Below are 25361 nucleotides of genomic sequence, written 5' to 3' on the forward strand. Positions count from 1 at the left end.
ATTAGTATTAGTAGGCGTAGTATCCGTATTTTACCCTATACAGTATCACATTCAACAATTGCATTAATAAATCAGATGAATTACCAAATTGTTTGACATTTGGTATTTTATAAAGAATGCATAGGCCACAGTTGACAGCTGTATGATAAACATGTATATTTATTTGCAGCAGCAAGTTTATTCCTGATATTTATTTACATTGTAATAGCAGTTGATCATTAAAAATTTGAATTCCTTAACAGATTTTTTTAATCTCCCAATGGAGGAAAAGAAACAAAAAAAAAAAAAAAAAAAAAAAAACTAGCGTTATTTAGGGAAGTAGTATTGAAATTTTTAATGATCTCTTACTGTTATAGTATAAATGAAAAGCTACAATAAATTAGATTAGATTCAGTTGTAGTTCCATAGACCAAAAGCTGAGATGATTCTCGTGGGTGTGGAACATGTCTAAAAGTATAACATAAAAAGCATAAAACATTTGAATATAATACTTACTACTTGGTCATTTTGTCAAAATAGGTGATTGTTAGAGTAAACTGGAACTGCTAATATTTACAGAATTAATATGCTGTCAGAATGAAATATTGTTATGCACTTTTAATAAATTTATCATATACAAAATACCTAATCTTGACTGTTGTGAACAAGTGCTGTCAAAACTGAAATCTAACTGACATTTTTACTTAAACTGATGATGTAGTGAATAGCTATGTATGTATGTTTGGTATATGTACCAGCAAATGTCACTGTTGTGAGGTACAGCTAGTGCATGTTAGTGTTACTGTATTCATTTGAAGTTGGCTGAAAAAAACATCTATGTTATAGTTTGCGTTATTTTAATAGTCACTGTTATATGATATTAGGTCTTAGTTTTTGTGCACTTGATCTGGTACTGCAATCAATTTGCAGATTGTTGTGTATGTAGCACTTGATTGTTCTAAGGGCCCTACTGTTTCATGCAAATTACAAACGGATTTATGTTCTAGCAAGGAAATAAAATGCAGATATTATACACTTTTTACTACCACTTAAATCAGATGTAAGGGGGAGAGGATTGCATTTCAACAAATTGAAGATTATAATATTTTTTCCTGTGAAGCACAAATATTAATTTTTATGAAGTAGGACCATTAGTTACACTACTATAATGTATTGGACAGCTTGTAAATTTTTATCACAGTCCCGAGTAACTCCCACCATGGATTTTTTCAACAGCGGAAGGGGTATCCTTCAGCGTCTAAATAATAACAGCTCTTTTTATTTTTATATCAACTAAGCATATATTCCACTGATTTAGTGGGCCAACATTCTATCCATGAACACAAATGCAGCAAAATTATTGATTTTTTTGTCACCAGTCTACTGACTGGTTTGATGCGGCCCGCCACGAATTCCTTTCCTGTTTGATATAAAATGCAAAAAAAAAAAAAAGAATTTTCCTACAAATACGACTTTGTTGTCTTTTCTCTGAAAACTCCACAGGATCAACATCCTTTAATGGTAATATTTAAATGATTTGAATTTTTAAGTCCATGTTTTCACAATCTTATCTATGGTACTGAATCATGCAGAAAAGCTAAAATGTTGAAAGTTCATGGAGTAGGCTATAACTTTTCTTGCAACCTTGCATTCATATTTTTTTGTTTAGGCCTATTTACTTATTTATTTATAGTCTTTCAAACATCATTTCCTTTAAAGACACTCTGAACTTTTTCCAGTCTTGTAATATCTTCCAGTTCAGTTTTTAAAAAAAGTTATGGATGATTTCCATTTCTTCTCCCAGTTGTATTTTTCCTCACTGCATTTGAGAGGGGCAGATATCTTTATCTTCACGTTTCTTTCAGTTGTACTTGCTCGCAGTTCTTTGCTTTTTTCTGTATGCCAAAGACTCCCACAAAAAATTGGGTTTTCTTTATTTGTGTTTGGTTCACATTCAGTTTTACAGTTTACTTCAGTGTACAAACACATGTTACAATGTCCAAGTTATATATTCAGTCTTCAGTGAATGATCTGAATGAATAACTTGTTCAAAGTAGTCAAAAAATTCTTTGACATATTCTCTGTTGAAATCAGTTGCTCTTGAAAAGCTAGTGGTTTCTGTTAGTACAGACTCGTTAAATCCTTGTTACAGTCAGTGTCAGCTATTCTATATGAATTCCAACTACTTTGTAATACTTGAGCCTACCCATTTTGCATATGTGTATACAAGCTATGCCTTTTTTAATCAGTTGATTCTTCTTATTTGTAATTTTTAATAATGTAATGGTGGAATCCTCTTGGATCCCATTCAGATCTCTGGGTGGGGACTACTTAGGAGGGTGTAGGATGTTGTCATCAGAAGAAAACAAAACTAGCGTTATATGGATTGGAGTGTGGTATGTTAGATCCCTTCATCAAACAGGTAGGTTAGAAAATTTAAAAAGAGAAGTGGATAGGTTGAAGTTAGATGTGGTGGGAATTAGTAATGTTCGGTGACAGGAGGAATAGAATACAAGGTTAAAAATACAAAATCAAATAGGGGTACCACAGGAGTGAGTTTGATAATAAATAAAAAATAGGTATGTGTGTAAACTTCTATGAACAGCATAGTGAATGCCAAGATAGAAATGAAGCCCACACCCACCACAGAAGTACAAGTTGATATGCCAACAAGCTCTGCAGGTGATGAAGAGAGTGAAGAGATGTGTGATGAGATAAAAAAAAATTATACAGAGAGTAAGAGAGGCGAAAGTTTTGCTAGCAGCGGGGGACTGAAATTCGATAATAGGGGGAAAAAAAGAGGAGGAAAAATGGTAAGTGAATATGGACTGGGGAAAGGGATGGAAGAGGAAGCCATCTGCCAGAGTTTTGTACAGAGCATAATTTAATTATTGCTAACACGTTAAGAATCATGAAAGAAGGTTGCACATATTGAAGAGACCTGGAGACTCCGTAAGGATTCAGATTGATTATATAACATTTGGTAAGAGACAGATGTCATAATCAGATTTTAAACTGTTATGAATTTCCAGGGGTGGATTTGGATTCTTATCACAATTTATTGGTTATGAACTGTTGATTAAAACTGAAGAAATTGCAAAAAGGTAGGAAAGTATGTAGATGGATCTTGCGTAAGTTGAAAGAACCGCAGGTTGTTGAAAGTTTCAGAGTGAGCATTAGGCAACACGTGACAATAACAGGGAAAAGGCATACAATAGAAGATGAATGGGTAGCATTAAGAGATAAAATAGTGAAGGCAGCAGAGGACCAAATATGTAAAAAGACAGGCCTATTAAAAATCCTTGGATAACACTAGAGATATTGAATTTAATTGACGTAAGGAGAAAACATAAAAATGGAACAAATGAAGCAGGGGAAAGGAAATACAAATGTCTAAAAAAATATTATAGAACTGAGTTAGAATGTAGATGACGATGAGATGGGAGATATGATACTGCGAGAAGAATTTATTGAGCAGTGAAAGATCCAAGTCAAAACAAGGGTGCAGGAGTAGACGACATCCTGTCAGAATTAGTGATTATGTTGGGAGAGCCTTGCATGACAGAACTCTTCTATCTAATGTGCTAGATGTTTGAGACAGGTGAAATACCCTCAGACTTCAAGAAGAACATTTTAATTCCTTGTGATTCTTCAAGTTCCCTGGCGTATTTGTTGCTCGAACAGTCCACGGGTGTACTGCCGCTCCATAGTGTCCAACGGGCACAATATTTCAGCGATCAGACATGTCGCCATTGTCAGGTGTGCTGACGAATTGAGCTCCTGAGGGTGGGCGGGCGGGCGTCCGTCCGTCCTTCCTAAATCCCATTCCCCACGAGGCGTTCTCTCCATGGCCGCGCGTTGATGGTCGCTGAGAGGGTGGCGTCAGCGTAACTGCCTCGTCCACCCTTGTCGCTCGTTCCTTTTCGTTGCTGAGCCTCTTTTTAATTAGACCCAGTGCTGGTTCCCATGCCTTGCTGAGGTTATAGCCGCAATCTCTGCTGATGATTCCGTCCCTGGTACAAATTTCAATGGCCTCTCTAATGACGCTGTCCCAGTATTTAGATGTCTGTGCCAAGACCCTGGCATGTTGGTAGTCCATTTCGTGATTTTCGGACAAGCACTGCTCTGCGGCTGCCGACTTGTTGGGGTACATAAGTCGAGAGTGCCTCTGATGTTCTCAGCAATGGTGCACATTGTCCGTCCAGTGTAAGTCTTCCCACCCGCACAGGGAATCTGGTATACTATGCTGGCCTTCCGCAAACCGAGATCGTCTTTGACACTTCCCAATAATGTTTTATTGGGGGGGGGGGGGGGGCGGGGACCCAGTTCCTACTCAGTGTTTCCTCAATATTCATCCTATTTTCCCCGATAGAGCACCAGTATACGGTATATAGGTGGTGGCTATCTCTTCCTCCATGACTTCGTCCACCTCCACACGCTGTACTGTAGCGGTGGGGCGAAGAGCGCGTCTGATCTGCCAATTCCAAGTACCCGTTTTTTTGAAGTTGGCAGTCGCATAGCACTGTTTGTCCGAAAATCATGAAATGGATTACCAACATTCCAGGATCTTGGCACAGACATCTAAATACTGGTACAACGTCGTTAGAGAGGCTATTGAAATTCATACCAGGGACGGACCCATCAACAGAGATTGTGGCTATAATCTCAGCAAGGCATGGGAACCAGCACTGAGTCTAATTAAAAAGAGGCTTAGCTAAGAAAACGAACGAGCAACCAGGGCGGACGAGGCAGTTACACCGACGCCGGCGCCAAATTCTCAGCTACCGCCAACGCGCGACCACAGTCACAGACCGCGGTGAAAATGCCTTGTGAGGGAAGGGGATTTAGGACGGGTGTCAGCCCTCAGGGGCTCAGTTTGTCAGCGCACCTGGCGATGGTGACATGTCTGATCGCCAAAATATTGTGCATGTTGGACACTATGGACCGACAGTACACCCGTGGACTGTTCGAGCAAGAAATACACTGTGAGAAGTTGAAGAATCACATGGAATTATAATGTTCTTCTTGAAGTCTGAGGGTATTTCGCCTGTCTCAGACATCTTGCACACCAGATGGAAGAGTTTTGTCATACCTGGCTCTCCCAATATAATCACAAATTCTGACAGGATGTCGTCTACTCCTGCACCCTTGTTTTGACTTTGATCTTTCAGTGCTCAATAAATTCTTCTCACAGTATCATATTTCCCATCTCATCGTCATCAACATTCTCATTCAATTCTGTAATATTGCCTTCAAGTTCATCTCCCTTGTATAGACCCTCTATGTACTCCTTCCACCTTTCAGCTTTCCCTCCTTTACTTAGGACTGGTTTTTCATCTGAACTCTTGATATTCATAGAGCTGATTCTCTTTTCTTGAAAGATCACTCCAATTTTCCTGTAGGCAGTATTTATTACTCTCCTAGTGATAAATGCTTCTAAATCCTTACATTTGTCCTCTAGCCACTCCTGCTTAGCCATGTTGCAATTCCTGTGAATCTCATTTTTTAGACATTTGTATTTCCTTTCCCCTGCTTCATTTGTTGCACTTTTATGTTTTCTCCGTACATCAATTAAATTCAATATCTCTTGTGTTACCCAAGGATTTCTACTAGGCCTGTCTTTTTACATATTTTATCCTCCTCTGCCTTCACTATTTCATCTCTTAATGCCACCCATTCATCTTCTATTGTACTCCTTTTCCCTGTTATTGTCACGTGTTGCCTAATGCTCCCTCTGAAACTTTCAACAACCTGTGGTTCTTTCAACTTACCCAAGATCCATCTACATAGTTTCCTACCTTTTTGCAATTTCTTCAGTTTTAATCAACAGTTTATAACCAATAAATTGTGATAAGAGTCCAAATCCGCCCCTGGAAGAGTATAAAAGTTTAAAATCTGATTATGAAATCTGTGTTAAGGAAAGGCAAACCTGCATTTATAGCATTTGTAGACGCAGAGAAGGCTTTTGATGGCAATGGAAAGGAGGATCTAAGATGAACATCAACAAAAGTAAAACAAGAATAATGGAATGTTGTTTAATTAAGTCAGGTGATGTTGAAAGAATTAGATCAGAAAATCAGACATTTAAAGTAGTTGGTAAGTTTCGTTGTTTGGGCAGCAAAATTTCTCCGAAGTAGAGAGGATATAAAATGTAGACTGACAATGGCAAGAAAAGCATTTCTGAAGAGGATAAATTTGTTAACATCAAATATTGATTTAGGCGTTAGGAATTTTTTTCGAAATTTTTTATATGATGTAGCCACATATGGGAGTGAAACGTGTATGATAAAAAGTTTGGTTGAGAAGGAGTAGAAGCTTTTGAAATGTGCTGCTACAGAAAATGCAGAAGATTAGATGATTATATTGAGTAACTAATGAGGAGATACTGAGTAGAATTCACACTGGACTCACATTCGGGAGGACGACGGTTCAATCCCGTCTCCGGCCATCCTGATTTAGGTTTTCCGTGATTTCCCTAAATCGTTTCAGGCAAATGCCGGGATGGTTCCTTTGACAGGGCACGGCCGATTTCCTTCCCAATCCTTCCCTAACCCGAGCTTGCGCTCCGTCTCTAATGACCTCATTGTCGACGGGACGTTAGACACTAGCCACCACAACCTACTGAATAGAATTGTGATGACAAGGAATTTGTGCCACATCCTGACACACAAATAGATTTGGTTGGTAGGACACATTCTGAGACAGTGAGGGATCACTAATTTAGCACTGGAGGGAAGCTTGGGGGGGGGGGGGGTAAAAATCATAGAAATATTCCAAAAGCACATTCTAAAGTACATAGACTGCAGTAGTTGTTTGCAGATAGGCTGCAGTAGTTGTTTGTAGATGAACAGGCTTGCACAAGGTAGAGTAGCAGGGAGAGCTGCATCAAACCAGTCTTTGGACTGAAGACCACAACAACAACGATCAGAGAAATGGAAGAATATATAGAGAAGGTCCTCAGCACATTGGGAAGGATCTTCTGTAACCATTATGATATGAGTAAACAGGTGAAGACTAAAGTGACAGTATGCAGTACTGAAGAAGAATATGAACCTTCAAAAATAAGAATTGCAAGAGAGGGGCTAGAAATGATAGAGGTATGGGTACAGGATCGTAAGGGATGATAGAAGCTGCAAAGAAATTGTGAGCAGAAGACTGCAGGCGAAAATTGCATTTAGTTTTAGAAAGAATTTACTCCCTGGCAAGAACATCAGTCTGGAGTAAGGAAACTAATCATATACATGTGTGAAACTTGGACAATAGGAAAACAAGAGAGAAGACAGCTAGAAGCCATGAAGATTCCATGCTACAGGAGGATGATGAAGATTGCTGGAGAGATGTGTGTTATCAATCTAAGGTGCTGAGAAGATTGCAGGAAACCAGATCGCCACAAAGTCACATCCAAGCAGGAAGAGACAAAGTTAAATTACTCATTTTAAGATGCAACAAAATCATTAGAACAATAGAAGAAGGAGTTATTAAGGGAAGGAATCACCAGGGACAACCAAGGATGTACAACAGATGTGAATGATGTGAGATGTACAGCATATGCGGCAGTGAAGAGGACAGAGGGAGGAGAAGGGAGTGGCGTACTTCTACGAACCAACTCCAGGGTTGAACACTAAGTAGAGAAAACATACATTCTCCATTTGCATTTGTAATCATAAAGTGGACATTCTTCATTTGGAGTGAAAATTTTCTGACTTGTGTATTTTACTGTTTCTTAATACACTAAAGAATGCAGAATACTGCTTCTCATGTAGATCTGCAGCAGTTCTGAGGGATATGCCATCTTCTACTGCTTTCATGGCCTTGCATCCTTTTCCTTGATCACTTCTAGTTCAACACACTTACTTTTGCAAGTTCTCACCATGTTACCCAAATCTAAAAGGAAACAATTTGTGGGCATTATTCCATATAGTAATATATGATATTATTTAATATGTTCATATAAAAATAAACTATTTAAGTGGGATGGGGTACATTTAACAGGGTTTAAATCAATCCTCGAGGTTAAAGCATTCTTACTACTTTTAGAGAAAGTGTTTCAAGTGGTATTTAGTACATTTAGGTGAAGAATTTCTGAATTAATTGGGCAAAATAATCTCATTTATGTCAGTTCATATTAAGTATGATTGGGAATGTGATTGTTTATATATAGGCCTATTACACAGCCATTCCAGTGCTGAAAAGGTTCACTAATGAAGCCTTTTGTAGAAGATTTCTGTGTTAGTGGCACAGTGCTAAGTGCCAGATTACAAATACAAAGGTCACGGGATTGATTCCTGGTCAGTATCAAGATTTTAATCTGTCATTTATCACTTTTTATACATATGGTGATGGTTTTTAATGAGAAAAGTGCCGAGTTGCATAGTGATTCAGGATCCATGTTAAAGTGTTGGTCCCTCTGTAATTGGGTGGATAAGTCAGTTCAAAGGTAGTGGCATACCACCTCCTATAGGACCATGGCTAATAAACTATTCTGGTACTCATACCAACATTCAGATTGATGGTAGCTTTTATGGACTTAAAATGATGATGATTCGAAGACTATCAAATAAAGGATTTTGAACTTGTTAAGTGTACAGGGAAGGACAACAGATTACTGTTTGTGGGGCAAAAATAAGATAGAAGGCAGGAATTAGAAAGTAAAATTAAGGCAGCCAATTCTGTTTCTATTTTTTTGATTTTATATCAGTAATTTTGCTGCATCCGTTTTGCAGATACATTATAGGCCCGTTACATCAATAAAATGCGTGTAGTTGGTTAAAAATATAGAGCTGTTGTTATTTAGGTGCTGAAAAGTACCCAATCCCATGTTGAAAAGTGCTCCATGCTAGGGGTATATTTCAGTAAGAATGTGTTTTGACTTAGATTTGAAATTTAGCCTTTTGTTTGCTACTGCAAATTGTCCATCCTACTCTACTAGGAGCTAATAGACAATATTGGTTACAAAAAATAAAATTTTGTGTTCCATATGAGAAAATTGTGATCTAAAGTTGGTTGAAATGTGCGTCACTTTTTCCTACAGTGATTTCTGCCATATTCATTGTGTGCAGTCACATTTGACTTCCAACTTTTGTTTATGTTTTGTGTATTATGAATGAAAAAGCTTACCATAAAATTGCACTGTTTCAGGTACCTGTACAATGTTTTATCTAAAAACCAATCAGTGTCAGAAACAAATAGAGGACTTCTTGTAGAAACATTGAGGTCAATTGCTGAAATACTAATATGGGGTGACCAAAATGACAGCAGTGTCTTTGAGTAAGTATTTCCTGTTGAGAATTACAGTGACAGTATTGTGTTATTTGGGAAGTACTGTACAATTTAGTAATATTTTACATTATATTTTCAGCTTTTTCTTGGAAAAAAACATGCTGTCTTTCTTTTTAAAAATAATGAAGCAAAAATGTGGAAGCTATGTTTGTGTGCAGCTACTACAGACCTTAAATATTTTATTTGAAAATATTCGAAATGAAACGTCTTTGTGTGAGTACAGTTATTTCAATTTAATTTTTATTGGTTTCGTGCTTTAAATATAGGTTTAGCCTATTCATGTTTACTGATGATGTAGCTAAACCATTACCTTTCCGATTTTTGTTAAAAACTAAAATAGTAACAAAATTTGTGTAAGTACTTAAATTAACATCCGTATTAGGGTTTTTAAGATAAACTGGTATACAGCTCAAAACAATTCATCTCTAAGATGTAAGACCAAAAAAGATCAAGATGAGCATAAGGAAAATGACAAATTTTGCTGAGGATGTAAGAGATGGTGAGCAACACTTGCACAGAATGCTATTGATACTGGGAATGTCAGAGATGACATGTAAGAATGTGAAAAGAAATTTGTATGTGACATTAATTAGTAACTCATATGTAATTACTGAACGAAGGAAAAGACATTATGCACGTGCCCCCCCCCCCTCCCTCCACACACACACACACACACACACACACACACACACACACACAAAACCAACGAACATTATCTCTCAGTGTTGAGGCCCGAGTGCAGTGGGCATATCTCTGGGTGTTGGGGGCTGGGTACACTGAGCAGCGGTTTTGGTCAAGGTGAGTAATGGGGTACAGAAGAAACATAGGGTGTGGAGAGGGAGGGACAGCAGGGTAGAGGTGGAGGAAGATGCTGTGGTACCTCCGATAGTGTGATGGAATGTAGTTACAGGATGTCTACATCTACATCTACATGACTACTCTGCAATTCACATTTAAGTGCTTGGCAGAGGGTTCATCGAACCACAATCATACTATCTCTCTACTATTCCACTCCCGAACAGCGAGCAGGAAAAACGAACACCTAAACCTTTCTGTTTGAGCTCTGATTTCCCTTATTTTATTTTGATGATCATTCCTACCTATGTAGGTTGGGCTCAACCAAATATTTTCGCATTCGGAAGAGAAAGTTGGTGACTGAAATTTCGTAAAAAGGTCTCGCCGCTACGAAAAACGTCTATGCTTTAATGACTTCCATCCCAACTCGTGTATCATATCTGCCACACTCTCTCCCCTATAACGTGATAATACAAAACGAGCTGCCATTTTTTGCACCCTTTCGATGTCCTCCGTCAATCCCACCTGGTAAGGATCCCACACTGTGCAGCAATATTCTAACAGAGGACGAACGAGTGTAGTGTAAGCTGTCTCTTTAGTGGACTTGTTGCATCTTCTAAGTGTCCTGCCAATGAAACGCAACCTTTGGCTCGCCTTCCCGACAATATTATCTATGTGGTCCTTCCAACTGAAGTTGTTCGTAATTTTAACACCCAGGTACTTAGTTGAATTGACAGCCTTGAGAATTGTACTATTTATCGAGTAATTGAATTCCAACGGATTTCTTTTGGAACTAATGTGGATCATCTCACACTTTTCGTTATTTAGTGTCAACTGCCACCTGACACACCATACAGCAATCTTTTCTAAATCGCTTTGCAACTGATACTGGTCTTCGGATGACCTTACTAGACGGTAAATTACAGCATCATCTGCGAACAGTCTAAGAGAACTGCTCAGATTGTCACCCAGGTCATTTATATAGATCAGGAACAGTAGAGGTCCCAGGACGCTTCCCTGGGGAACACCTGATATCACTTCAGTTTTACTCGATGATCTGCCGTCTATTACTACGAACTGCGACCTTCCTGACAGGAAATCACGAATCCAGTCGCACAACTGAGACGATACCCCATAGCTCCGCAGCTTGATTAGAAGTCGCTTATGAGGAACGTTGTCAAAAGCTTTCCGGAAATCTAGAAATACGGAATCAACTTGAGATCCCCTGTCGATAGCGGCCATTACTTCGTGCGAATAAAGAGCTAGCTGCGTTGCACAAGAGCGATGTTTTCTGAAGCCATGCTGATTACGTGTCAATAGATCGTTCCCTTCGAGGTGATTCATAATGTTTGAATACAGTATATGCTCCAAAACCCTACTGCAAACCGACGTTAATGATATAGGTCTGTAGTTAAATGGATTACTCCTACTACCCTTCTTGAACACTAGTGCGACCTGCGCAATTTTCCAATCTGTAGGTACAGATCTATCGGTGAGCGAGCGGTTGTATATGAGTGCTAAGTAGGGAGCTATAGTATCAGCGTAATCTGAAAGGAACCTAATCGGTATACAATCTGGACCTGAAGACTTGCCCGTATCAAGCGATTTGAGTTGCTTCGCAACCCCTAAGGTATCTACTTCTAAGAAACTCATGCTAGCAGATGTTCATGTTTCAAATTCTGGAATATTCCATTCGTCTTCCCTGGTGAAGGAATTTCGGAAAACTGCGTTCAATAACTCCGCTTTAGCGGCACAGTCGTCGATAACAGTACCATCGGCACTGTGCAGCGAAGGTATTGACTGCGTCTTGGCGCTTGTGTACTTTACATACGACCAGAATTTCTTCTGATTTTCTACCAAATTTCGAGACAATGTTTTGTTGTGGAACCTATTAAAAGCATCTCGCATCGAAGTACGTGCCAAATTTCGCGCATGGCGGGATAGTGGGCTGTTGTGTACAGCATTAGGCTGCTATATCTGTGAGAAAATCAGAAGAGGAGGGAAGCAGCGAAGGTGAAGGGCTATGCAGGTGCTCTGTGTGGATAGTAGCCTCATATTAGGCTTGAGCAGGAGCAGATAATTGATTAGAGACAGTTGGACACAGGCTAGTTGAGGTTGAGACCAGGGAGTGTCAGGAATGGAGGATATCTTGTAGGAGAGTTCCCACCTGCACAATCAAGAAGAGCTGATGTTGTTTGGAAGAATCCAAATGGCAAAGGCTGTGAAACAGTGGTTGTAGTCAGTCAAACTCTGTTCTGTGGCATGGTCAGCAACTGGGTGATCCTGTGTCCTCTTGGCCATTCACGCTCACAGTGTTTGTAACAAAGTTGTTACAGGTGCACTCGCCTTTGACTAGGTAGGAAAACCCTGTGATGGAACTGGAGTAGGAGGTTGTGGGAGGATGCATACGGTACATGTGTTGCATCTAGGAGCATTAAAGGTATATGAGCCATGGGGCAAGGGGTTGGGAGCAGGGGTGGATTAGGGACACTATGTAGTTTAGATGGATGGCAGAATACCACTGTGGGAATGGCGGGAGTGTAGTGCAGAGAATACTTCTCATTTCAGGGCATGATGAGAGTTAGTTGAAACCCTGGCGAGAACATGGTTCAGTTATTGCAGGCTTGAGTTGTACTGATTCATGTAGGGGAGCACTCTTTTGTAGCCAGTCAGTGGGTACATGTGGGGTGATAGATCACTGAGGAGACAGTGCAGGAGAGATCGCTTTCTGGATTGTGTGGGGAGGGCTATTTTGGCCTTTGAAGCCCTCAGCAAGGCCCTTCACAGTTTTTAGAGAGACTGCTTGTCACTGCAGTTGTGACAACTGGGGGTGGCTAGGCTGTATGGAAGGGTCTTCTTGTTGTGAAATGAGTGGCAGCTGTTGCCATGGAGGTATTGTTGGTGAATGCTAAGTTTGATAAGGATGGAGTTACTGATGGAGCCATCTGTGAGATGGAGACAGGCATAGAGGAAGGTGGTGTGTTGACAAATGAGGGAGATGATGATGGGTAGGCTCTTGAGGAATGTAGAGAGGATCCCATGAAGATGTCATCAATGAATCTGAACCAGGGGATGGGTTTAGGATTTTAGGATTCCCAGTGAGTATTAAGGATTCCTTTGTATGGCCTATGAATAGTTTAGTACCTACACTGGACCATGATATTGAGATCGAGCTGGTTGCACCAGCATTGGCCATTCAGAGTTGTTTGGTTTTGTGTCTTTACTGTGAGGGTGTGCACTTCTCGTCAGTTGGAAATAGCCTCTGGTGGCCATTTGATGGTAAGAAACTGTGCAGGTTTTTCTAATCCAGTTGTGTTGATGATTCTGAACCTTTCTGATTGGTAGCTTTACTTTCATACACAGTTACTTGCTTGATTTTTATCTTCTCTGTATGCTAATGTGGCTCTGTGTGTGTGTGTGTGTGTGTGTGTGTGTGTGTGTGTGTGTGTGTGTGTGTGTGTCATTAACGATCTTGGATTTACATTTTAGATTACTCTTGGTTTGTCCTGTCAGATTTTTGTACAGTTACTGCCATCAACCATCCAGCCTTTTCAGCCAGACACCAATTTCTCAGACAGCCCCCCCCCCCCCCCCCACACACACACACAAACACCTGGCTTTTGCATTAGTAAAGTGGTGATAGGGCTTACTGTCACATGCCAATTAACTCAAAATAATTTTGTTAGCTTTGGCACTGTAAACAGTTGGAACAGCTGCAACAACAGTTGGAACTGAAGTGACTCGAGCAACAACAACATATCGACTGCAATAACAACTTCAGTAGAAGCAGGTGTGGGAGATATTCAAACAAAATGCAAAGCTGATTTGAAATGTGATTGTGCATCCAATGGGGGCAAGCATTTATGGAATAATCTTTGCATCCACCCTTGCCATTAACTTCGTTTGACAACACTGTAGAGAAGTGGGTAAACTGCCTATGTACATTTTTGCTGTAATGCAAGGTAAGCAACATAACAGATTCTGCAGGCCACAGCAGTTTGTTACTTAGCAGTACTAGTTTGTGCAAGAATGTGCAAAATCTGTGAACAGTCATGGACCCTTAAGCATTAGAGTTTGACAAATTGTGGAATTTGTTGAGGGTGCATTTCTGTCTCCAGTTGCATATTGTGCCAGCAACAATTGCAACTTAACTAATACAGGAAGTGTAATGATAAGTCTTGTGCTTCTTGGATAGTGAACTTACAAGGGCTCATCCAGAAATGGAAGTTTGAAAGTACTAATTATGGTGTCTTATAGATTGATTCCATAATAAGAGATGTAATTGTAAGATTAGTACTCGAAAACGAGAACCTAACTAGAGTTTCGGAGTCGTCAGACCCTTAGTTAAGTATGATTGCAAATATTGAGGTATCTGCGACTGACCAAAATGAGTTTGCAGACAGTTGGAAAATAACTCAGTCCCTCAGGTGGCAATCAGGCTGTGACTCCTGAGTAAAGAAGCAGATTTCAGTAGACTAGTAAACAGGTGCAAGCTAGCCTAGCTTAAATAATGAAAGAAGATCCCCCACTGTGTCGGACATTTCAGGTGGGAGAGGCGTACAGATGGACAGCGTTCACTTTCTGTATTTGTGGCCATCCCTCAGCATTGTTTTCATATGAGAGGCTAGATCCTGAATGTATGACGTCAACCTGCGCCGCCACAACGACAGCGGTTCAAGTATCTTCCGCTCCGCCGTGTACAGTTGGCTCTCAGAGCCGTCAGATTCCAAGATTCCATCTGCCCCCTTGATGGTGGAGGGCACGTCCCTTCCTGTTGCTTCTCCACCACCTACTTTGGTTGGGAACACCTCCCCCCCCCCTCTCCTCCTTCCCCTCTCCGAACCATCGGGGATGTCAGTCCCCACTTCTCAGCTGGAGAAGCGTACAACTTCTTCGGCTCCTCTCACTAGGAAGAGGTCCCATGGGTCACGCCCTTCACAGGTTCCTACCAGTGGCAATGCTGACACCGGCCAGTGTCTGAAGCAACAACAGATAGCTGGTCGTAGGGCTTCATGGTCCTCCTCAGTCCCTGAGACTGAATCAGTGAAGGTCTCCCAGCCGATCAAATCTAAGGAACAGCGAGAGGCACCTAAAAAGAAAAAGTGCTCGAAGAACCAAGGCACTGTTGTGGCTCCCACACCACCACTACCTACAAGCTCTGTGTCTGAGGATGAGGTGGAGGTTCTGCCATCCACCGAGGACCCAGATCTCACTGGACACAATGGATGTCGATCACAAAGGTACTCATCTGGTGACAGCAGGTGACCCTCAGACGTAGACTGCCTCATTGACTGTTTCATCCCTTCCCAGGTAATCCTCCAGTGAAATTGCGTTGGTTTTTTCCGCCACCTGGCTGAGCTACCGCAACTATTAAGCTTTACATCTGCTTCCTGCGTTGCTCACCAGGAAACCTGGTTCCCGGCAAAGTGGACCCCTGCCCTCCGCAGATATAAGGGATATTACAGGAACCGTGTTGACTATAATAGTGTGTCAGGTGGAGTTTGCATGTATGTCCTGAACTCAGTTGTAGTGAACATGTGCCCCTTCAAACCCCTCTTGAAGCTGTGGCTGTCAGGATAAGGACAACACAGGAAGTAAATGTCTACAATGTATATCTTTCTCCAGATGGTGCAGTACTCTGCACCTATTGGCTGCACTGGTTCTACAATTCCCTAAACTTTCCTACTTTTGGGAGATTTTAACGCGCATAACCCCGTGTGGGTGGCACCATGCATACTTACCGAGGTAGGGAGGTTGAAAATTTATTGTCACAACTTAACTTCTGCCTCTTAAATACAGGTGCCATCATACATATCAGTGTGGCATGTGGCACATCATCGGCCATTGATCTCTCAGTTGGCAGTCCTGGCCTTCTCCCATCTATCTATTGGAGAGTACATGACTACCTGTGTGGTAGTGACCAGTTCCCCATCTTCCTGTCACTCTCCCGGTGTAAGGCCCACGACACCTACTCAGATGGCCTTTAAACGTGGCAGGCTGGGAAGCCTTCACCTCTGTTGTCACCACTGAATCTCCTCCACATGGTGCCGTTGATGTTGTCGTTGAGCAGGCCACAACAACGATCGTTTCTGCGGCAGAAAATGTGATTCCTCATTCAATAGGGTTCCCCCAGTTGTAATGGATCTGGGAGATGTGTTATTTTCTACCGTATTTGTCAATACCAAATCTAATGAGGGAAGTTGTAAATGTTTTCTTATATTTTTGTCAGAATATTTTTTGTGAATTGTAATTTGCCTTATTTTATGCTAATTTGCTTATATGTTTGAGAGTGACAGCATATCGATTAATATTAGTAGATGTGACAAATAATATCAAAGAGACTGGTTACAAGTGGAAGCTTGTGTGTTGTGTGAAATGTCTTTGACGCTGGAGTCGTCATTGACCATAGTCAGTCGGTAGTGAACACTCGGTGTGTGATGGTGGAACAATGTACAGTTCCCGTTATAATAATTTGCAAGTGACCAGCAAAAATGAGTTATTCTACTACTTTTTTATATAAACATCAAGAAGGAAGCACATTCGGGAAAAATGGTATTTGAAGCACCAAAAATGAGCAAACGCATTGAACCAGGACATTTCCGCAGCAGATGAAAAACAGCATTATGGAATCATACTTTCACTAGACGACTGAAGCCAACACAAAAAGTCAAATATCATCTTATAAATATACACGGAAAAGTGTGTACTGTCACAAAATATGCTAAATTCAAGTATATAAAAATAGTGAGCATATTTCACAGTGAAATACAGTCCCTTGGTGGTCGCTGGAAGTCACTGAGGCAATTAAAGAGCATCAGCGAGCTCTACAGCTACATAAGCAGCACCCTTCCCTAGAACACCTAATAGCCTTTAAGTGGCTCCGTGCCCATGTTTGCCAGCTTATAAAATGACGGAAACAGGGATGTTGGAAGAGGTATGTGTCGACCATTGGGTGCCATATGTCACCTTCCCAAGTCTGACAAGGATGAGATGTCTTTTTGGGTACCAGACCCCAACAGGTGTCCCTGGCATTAACATCAATAGCATGTTACCTACCAATGCAAACGTGATTGACGAGCACTTTGCTGTGCACTGTGCTCGACCCACTACATCGGATAACTACTCCCCAGCCTTTCGCACCCTCATACGGCGGATGGAAAGGAAAGTCCCCTCGTTCACTACAAGCCACAGTGAACCCTATAACGCCCTATTTACAGAGTGGGAGCTCCTCAGCGTCCTTGCACATTGCCCCGACACAGCTCCTGGGTCGGATTGGATCCACAGTCAGATGGTTAAACATCTCTCGTCTGACTTCAAGCAACATCTCCTCATCTTCAACTGGATCTGGTGTAATGGCATCTTTCCATCACAATGGCAGAACAACACCATCATCAGTGCTCAAATCTGGTCAAAACCTGCTTGATGTGGATAGCTACCGGCCCATCAGCCTCACCAAATTTCTTTGGGAGCTGCTGGAATGTATGGTGTGTTGGCAGTTGGGTTGGGTCCTGGAGTCGTGTGGCCTATGTTTCCATGTCAAGGCAGCTTCCGCGACGGTCGCTCTACCACTGGTAATCTTGTGTCCCTCGAGTCTGCCATCCAAACTGCCTTTTCCAAACACCAACATCTGATTGCTGTCTTTTTTGACTTATGTAAAGCATACGGCACGACCTGGTGATGGCATAACCTTGCCACATTGTATGAGTGGGGTCTCAGAGGCCCGCTCCCGATTTTTATCCAAAACTTACTGTCACTCTGTACTTTACGTGTCCAGGTCGGTGCCTCCCATAGTCCCCCACTTATTCAGGAGAATGGCGTTCCACAGGGCTCTGGTCTAGCAGCAGCTGTAGGGCCGTCGGTCTCGCCTTCTGTGTATGTGGATTACTTCTGCATTTCGTACTGCTCCTCCAGTTCTGGTGTTGCTGAGCAGTGCCCACAGGACCCATTTACAAGGCGCAGTCATGGGCTCTAGCCCACAGCTTCCAGTTTTCAGCCATAAAGTCGTGTGTCATGCATTTCTGTCGGCGTTGCACCGTTCATCCAGAACCAGAACTTTACCTTAATGACGATCCACTCAGTGTAGTGGAGATACATCGATTCATAGGACTTTTTTAGATGCCCGATTGACTTGGCTACCTCACCTTCATCAGCTTAAGTGGAAGTGCTGGCAGCACCTCAATGCCCTCCGCTGCCTGAGCAACACCAACTGGGGTGCAGATTGCTCTACGCTGCTGTAGCTCTACAGAGCCTTGTTCAATCCCACCTTGACTATGGGAGTCTAGTTTATGGTTTGGTGGCACCCCCAGCATTGTGTTTACTCGACCCACCAATGTGGCGTTCGCCTAGTGACAGGAGCTTTTAGGACGAGTCCAGTGACCAGTGTCCTGGTGGAGGCCGGTGTCCCTCCATTGAAGGTTAGGCATTCGTAACTGCTCGCCAGGTACGTTGCACACGTTCGTAGCTCTCATGTGGATCCGAATTACCGTTTCCCTTTTCCCAACCACATCAGTTCATCTCCTGCATTGGTGGCCCAGGTCAAGAGTTACAATTGCGGTTTGTGTCCGGTCCCTCCTGTCTGAAGTGGAGTCCTTCCCATTACCACCTCCCCTCGAGGTCCGTTCACGTACACCGTCATAGTGTACACCTAGGAAGCAGATCCTTCTGGACCTTTCACATGGCCCTAAGGACTCCATTAACCCTGTAGCTCTCCGCCATCACTTTCTCTAGATACTTGACATGTACCAGGGCCATGAAGTGGTCTACACTAACAGCTCAAAGGCTGATGGTCACGTACACCTTGCGTATGTTCATGGAGGACATATTGAACAGCACTCCTTGCCAGTTGGCTGCAATGGTTTCATTGCTGGACTGGCGGCTATATCTCATGCTCTTGAGCACATCTGCTCCTGTCCTGGAGAGTCATTTCTTCTGTATACTGACTCCTTGAGCAGCCTACAGGCTATTGACCAGTGCTACCCTCACCATCCGTTGGTAGCGTCCATTCTGGAGTCCATCTACGCGCTGGAACGCTCCCTTCATTCAGTGGTGTTTGTGTGGATCCCAGGACACATTGGAATCCCAGGCAATGAACTTGTCAACAGACTGTCCAAACAGGCTATGCGGAAACTGCTTCTGGAGATGGGCATCTCCGAAACTGACCTGCGTTCTGTCTTAAGCTGCATGGTTTTTCAACTTTGGGAGACAGAATGGCATAACAGTACCCACAACAAACTGCGTATCATTAAGGAGACTACAAATGTGTGGGAGTCTTCCATGTGGTCCTCTTGCAGGGAATCAGTTGCCCTCTGCTGGCTCTGTATTGGCTATACGTGGCTAACGCATGGTTACCTCCTCTGTTGCTAGGACCCACCTCGCTGTCGCTGTGGCTCACCAATGACAGTCATCCACCTCTTGGTGGACTGCCCAATTTCAGCCACCCTACAGTGGACTTTTACTTTCCCAGCACCCTACCTTGGTGTTAGATGACAGTGCCTCAACAGCAGCTTTAATTCTACGTTTTATTCGTGAGGGTGGGTTTTATCATTTAATCTAAGTTTAAGCGCATGTCCTGTGTCCCTTTGTATCCTCCACCCTAGTGCTTTTAGGGTGTAGGTTTTAATGTGTTACAGAGTGGCTGGCTTTTCCTTTTTATTCTCATGGTCAGCCAGCAATGGTAATCTGCTCTCTTGTTTTGATCTCGTCTACATGTTTCTTGCATCTTTCTGTGGTTTTCTTGTCCAATTTTGTCCATTTTAGTGTTTGTTGACCTTCTGTCATTCTTGTGGTTTTCTCCTTTCTTCCAGCTGTGTTTTGTATGTCTCGATTATTTTACTCCCACCCTTGTGGAATTCTTTTAATTGGAATGAGGGACTAATGACCTAGCAGTTTTGTCCCTCCCCCCATCTTTTAAACAAACAAACCAACCAACCAGTCAATCCTCATTTCTCTTTGTGTCCCTGTTCTCACTTGCCAGAGAAAATGGCACACATTTATGATGTTGGCCTTGTGACATTTTTCATCTCACTGCACAGCGTGCAAATGCCAACGCATTATCATACCTCCCCATTGGCCCCAGTGTTGAGTTTAACTACCGGGAAGCAGTGTGCCTTGGACTGGACTCTGCCACACCTTGCAAGATTCTCAATTACTGCTTGAGAAATAGGGGCTACTACTGGTTAGGATTGTCTCCAACCTAAGGTAGTGTTAGCAGTGCAGAGTGGTTGGCCAGAGTCTCTCCCAAAAGGATCAGGTCTGGTGTTGCAAAATTATTTTGCTGTGATACATAAGCTGTTCATGTAGTGGTTTTATTGTCTACATAGGATACTGAATGTCACACTGTTGTTCCACCTCCACTCCGTGCCAGCATTCTTCAATTACTGCAAGTACATACGTGCCACCTGGGGATGTTGAGGATGAAAGCTTTTGCTTGATGCCGTGTTTATTGGCCAGGGATTGATGACACAATCAAGCACACAGAGTGTGTGTGTCAGACTTGTGCTCGCAACCAAGCATTGACAGAAAAAAATCTTTTTATTACGGTCCCATCCTGAACACACCTGGGAGATGGTCATATTGACTTCACTGGCTCTTTCAGAGTGCAGTTTGTTTCCTGGTACTCTCCAATCTTGCTTATGTGGTAAGAGCCGCATTTATGACCATACATGCTACAATTTTTACCATAGAGGGAGCAACCCCTCCCTGCGCAACAATGATCCCCATTTTGTTCTGGTAGAATATGAGACATTCTGCCAACTCAATGAAATACAGCATGTGACAATTGCCCGTGTCTGACTGGCATCAAAAACAGAAGCAGAGCAAATGGTCGGAACTTCCAAGGGGCAAATGAGGAAAGCACTGAAGTAGATGACCATTGAAGAAGTCAGCCTATAATGTTGCCCCAGTCATCAGATGAAGCCCACTGGAAGGACTGCCTGGGCACAGGCATGCACATTCCTAGACCTGCTGTGAGCTCTGAGCCCAAGTTACATCAGATGAAGCCGACCTGAACGACTGCATTGGTGCAGGTGTGCACGTTCCTAGACATGCTGTGACCCCTGAGCCAGTTACACAGCCCGCTATCAGCAGGGTGCTGCAGTTTGGCTCGCACACTTGGCCAGAAACCAGGTTGGGCAATCGGTGTCATTCTTGGCCACTAGGGGTACCAAAAGATGCTGATTCATGCTGCGACTTTGACACATGCAGCAATTTCCCTTCTTTTCAACCTGGCACATGAGACTTCTAACTCCACCATTCTCGGCAATTTCACTTGGCCTACCTCTTCAGGTAAGTCTACAAACATACTTTGCAAGTCACCATATGGTGCATGGTAGAGGGTTCTCTGTATCACAACTACTCCTTTTCTTTGCTGTTCCACTTGTGAATACTACTGTCAACCAATCGGTCCTTTGTACTGCTATTTTCTCAGAAACCAAATTGTGGCACTGTCACACCTAGGTTATTTGTTACTATAAATAATTCGTATAGGATGGTGTCATTTGGGTGCCGACAACTGTACTGGGAGTTTGTTTGTAAATGATGCATTCATAGGAGCAATAATTGTTGTTGTGACCAGGAGGGAGGTTGGAGCTGTGGAGTGTGTGAGGTATTGATAGTAGTGTTCAGTGTCGGCAAGGCCATGGCCATTTGGGGATATTAGTGTAGAGGGAGTTGGCATTGATAGTGATGATCATGGCATGTGATGGTAAAGGGCCAGGAACTGTGGAGAGTCAATAGAGGAAATGGTTAGTATCTTTTGTATAGGAGAGTAACTTACAGGTAACAGGATGCAGTTGTTGATCCACAGGGTAAACTCCCCCAGGGTGCTCGCCAGTCTTTGGCGGATTCGTGCTTGGCTACCACGGGGCCCCAGCCTGTGCAGCATCTCTTCCCTTCCATGCTGCATGTCTATCCTCTTGCTCTTCTTTTTCCCATCGCTTGGGGAGCATGTCTGGGATGTTTTTGGAAATGCACTCTGCCTTTTCAGTAGTTGATGTCAGAACAGTCTCTCCAATGTTTTTCGTTCCTTTTTTGTCTTTTCATTCCCCTTCTCCTATTCTTCCTCCGCTTTGGTTTTTGAGGTTCCTCACTGTCTCCTTCCTCTCTGTGCACTCCTGAAGGCAGGCCCACTCGTCTGACGCAAAACATGTGACTGGGTAACGTGTAATTCCCAGCGCCGGGTCAACAGGTAGGGTTTCGCACGTACCCGCTAGTACAGGCCAGGCCCAGGGGAGGGTGATTGCCCGTGCTGCTACCTTCTCAAATTGCTGATTGGTCCCTCTGTCAGGAGTTAGGGAGGTGTGAACAATCACCTAAGGCAGGTGCGTCCCCTCTGAGAAGGCCCCCCAGTTGGAAGGAGCGCGCCATCAGAGACGCTGGCAGTTACTGTGGATTTTCTCACAATGAGCCAATCATCATTTCCACAGTCCAACATCTACTAAATGTAAATGGAATGAGGCTAATGATTCCAAGACCCTCCCAGCTGCACCGTAATTCCTTGTGGTTTTACGTACTGAAGATGGTCAGTTCTTTGGTATGGTAAATCCATTTACTTTGCAGAAAAGTGTTAATGCAGTTGCTGGCCCTGTGAAATCCTGCTCTCATTTACACAATGGCACTTCGCTTGTGGAGACAACTTCTGATTCTCAAGCATAACAACTGCTTGCAGCTTCGCTCTCCCATGTCTATCCTGTTCGTGCCAAGGCCCATCGAAAGCTGAATTCTTCCTGTGGTATTATCCACACTAGACTGCTTGATGGCCTCACCAAGGCACAAATCCAAATGTACCTCTCTGATCAGGGTCTCATTGCAGTCCATCGGGTGATGAAAAAGATGCATTCTTAGTGCACACATGCACTCTTTTTCTCACTTTTGGTAGAGTAATGCTTCTGTCAAAGATCAAAGCAGGCTATGAAGTTAACACAGTCTGACCGTACATTCCAAACCTGATGCGCTGTTACCAGTGTGATCATCACAACCACACTCAAATGTCCTGTCAGCATCCAGCTAAATGTGTAACTTACGGTAGAGACGCTCATGATGGCGATTTTCTGCCGCCTTCTCCCCACTGTATCAATTGCAATGGCAACCATGTTGCTGCCTCACAAAATTGTCCTTTGTATCTTGATGAGTGGGCCATCCAGGAGATCCAGGTGAATGAAAAAGTGCCTTACCCAGTCACTCGCAAGTGGTTGGCTAGTCGGAAACTGTGCGTTCTACCATCTGGCACTTACAGTGCTGTTCTTGCTACATCTCACTGCATGAAAAACATGGCCATGCAGACATGCAACCTCAAATTCAGCACCGCAGTTGTAAAATCACCCAGTGTCATGACAGCTTACTCGTCTCCTCCTCCAGCTAAGCTCCAAGAAATCAAACAAAGGCAAACGGTTTTCTACTTCAGTGACTCAGAGATCCTCTTCGATGGTATCGCCACGTGATACCTTTGCCTGGTCGACCTCCGTGTTGACCTCCGTGTCACTGGTGTGCACTGCCAGCCATTTTTCTGCCGTGGACTCTGCAGACTGACAGGAGAATGCCGATGCTCCTTGAGATCTTGTGTAACAGGATCCTCCAGCCTCTGCATGCTGTAGTAGTGAGTTTTTGAAGGGTGGCACTTGGCAGCCAACAAGGTGACACTCCTTCATTATTTTTCCTCCTCCTTTTTTTTCTGCCATGACTCTCCTCCAGTGGAACACTTGTGGCCTTTGATCCAACAAAGAGAACTTATGGCAGCTCTTGGAATCTTGATTTCCGCTTGTTCTGTGCCTCCAGGAAACAAAATTGCATCCTCACGACCACATTTGAGCTCTTGCATTTCTTCCTGGTCTGCTTTGACCCCCCCCCCCCCCCCCAACCCACCTACCCCTCCTGAGGACAGAATTCCACTTCATGGGGGAGTCGTGCTGCTCATCTGGAATGACGTTCATAGTCAACCTATCTCCCTGACTACCTGGCTTCAAGCTGTTTGCAGTCTGCTTTTTCCTTTCTCACTTGACCTTTCCTCTTTGTACCATTTACATCTTGCCATCATTCGGTGTCACCAGAGCACGCTTCTCTCATCCTTTCCTGCTGCTCGGTGAATTTAATGTGCACCATCCTGTTTGGAGTTCCTTCAGAACCTGTCCAAGAGGTGTCCTCTTGTCTGATCTTCTCAATCATCTTAACCTCATCTGCCTTAACACGGGAGCACCTACGTTTCTTTCAGACTTCATGCATGCCTATCCCCATTTGGACCTCTCCTTCTGTGTTGCACAGATTGCCCATCTTATTGAGTGGTCCTTTGTCTCTGACACGTGCTCGAGTGACCATTTCCCATGTGCTATCCATTTGCTGACTCCTACCCCATCTGCGTGCACACCCAAATGGCAGTTTACTAAGGCCAACCTGGAGGCTTTACTTCTCCGTGGTGACCTTTGACGAACAAGATTTCCCCAGTTGTGATGACCAGATGAAATATCTTACATAACGTTATCCTTACCACTGTAGAACATACCATCCTTGCACTTCCTCTTTACCATACCATGTCTTGGTCCCTTGGTGGCGTGAGGTGGGTTGTGACGCATTTGCATGGAGACATGGTCTCTGCATTTTTAACAGTCACCTTATGATGGTATGATGGAAAACTGCTTTCGTTATAAACAGTTGCAGACACAGTGTTGTCGTGTACTTCAGGGTAACAAAAAAAGCTAGCTGGATTTCCTTTACCAGTTCTTGTAACAGCTCCACTCCCTCTTCCATTCTGCGGGCCATCCTCCAGCAGCTCTATGGGACCAAGTTCCATTACCCAATTTCTGGCCTGACCATAGCAATGGTGTCATAGTGGACCCCATTGCTATCTCCAACACCTTGGGCTGCTTTTTTGCGGAGATTTTCAACTCCATCCACTATCACCCTGCCTTCCTCCATTGGAAATAAGTGGAGGAGGCTCAGGCAATACCCTTCACTTCTCAGAATCACAAATGCTACAATGCCACCTTTACTACGAGGAAGCTGGACCACATTCTCACTTCATCCTGATCCTCTACCACAGGGCTGGATGATGTTCACAGCAAAATGTTGCAAAACCTTTCTCTTGCGAGCAAGCACCTTCTCCTTCATATGTACAATCGCATCTGGGCAGAGGGCATGTTTCCCAGATGCTGGTGTGAAGTCATTGTCATACTCATACCTAAGCTTGGGAAGGAAAAACACCTTACTTCTAATTATCGCCGTATTTCTCTCACTGGTTGCGTTTGCAAGGTGATGGAATGTATGATTTGTGCCCTGCTGGTATGGTGGCTCAAGTCTTGCAATTTACGAAAACTGCACAC

The 25361-nt window shown here is 43.1% G+C and overlaps 1 protein-coding gene across 5 annotated transcripts in view; it reads left to right on the forward strand.

The window, feature by feature from the left end:
• Positions 1–25361, forward strand: part of LOC126335531 (protein CLEC16A homolog) — a 232100-nt gene that overhangs the window by 729 nt on the left and 206010 nt on the right. For all 5 annotated transcript variants that reach the window (XM_049998900.1, XM_049998902.1, XM_049998903.1 and 2 more), the window contains exons 2-3: positions 9118–9246; positions 9338–9471. In XM_049998900.1, coding sequence (XP_049854857.1) covers positions 9118–9246; positions 9338–9471 — 263 coding nt within the window. The remainder of the gene's footprint in view (positions 1–9117; positions 9247–9337; positions 9472–25361) is intronic.

This window comes from Schistocerca gregaria, chromosome 2 (genome assembly GCF_023897955.1).
Source record: "Schistocerca gregaria isolate iqSchGreg1 chromosome 2, iqSchGreg1.2, whole genome shotgun sequence".
NCBI lineage: Eukaryota > Metazoa > Arthropoda > Insecta > Orthoptera > Acrididae > Schistocerca > Schistocerca gregaria.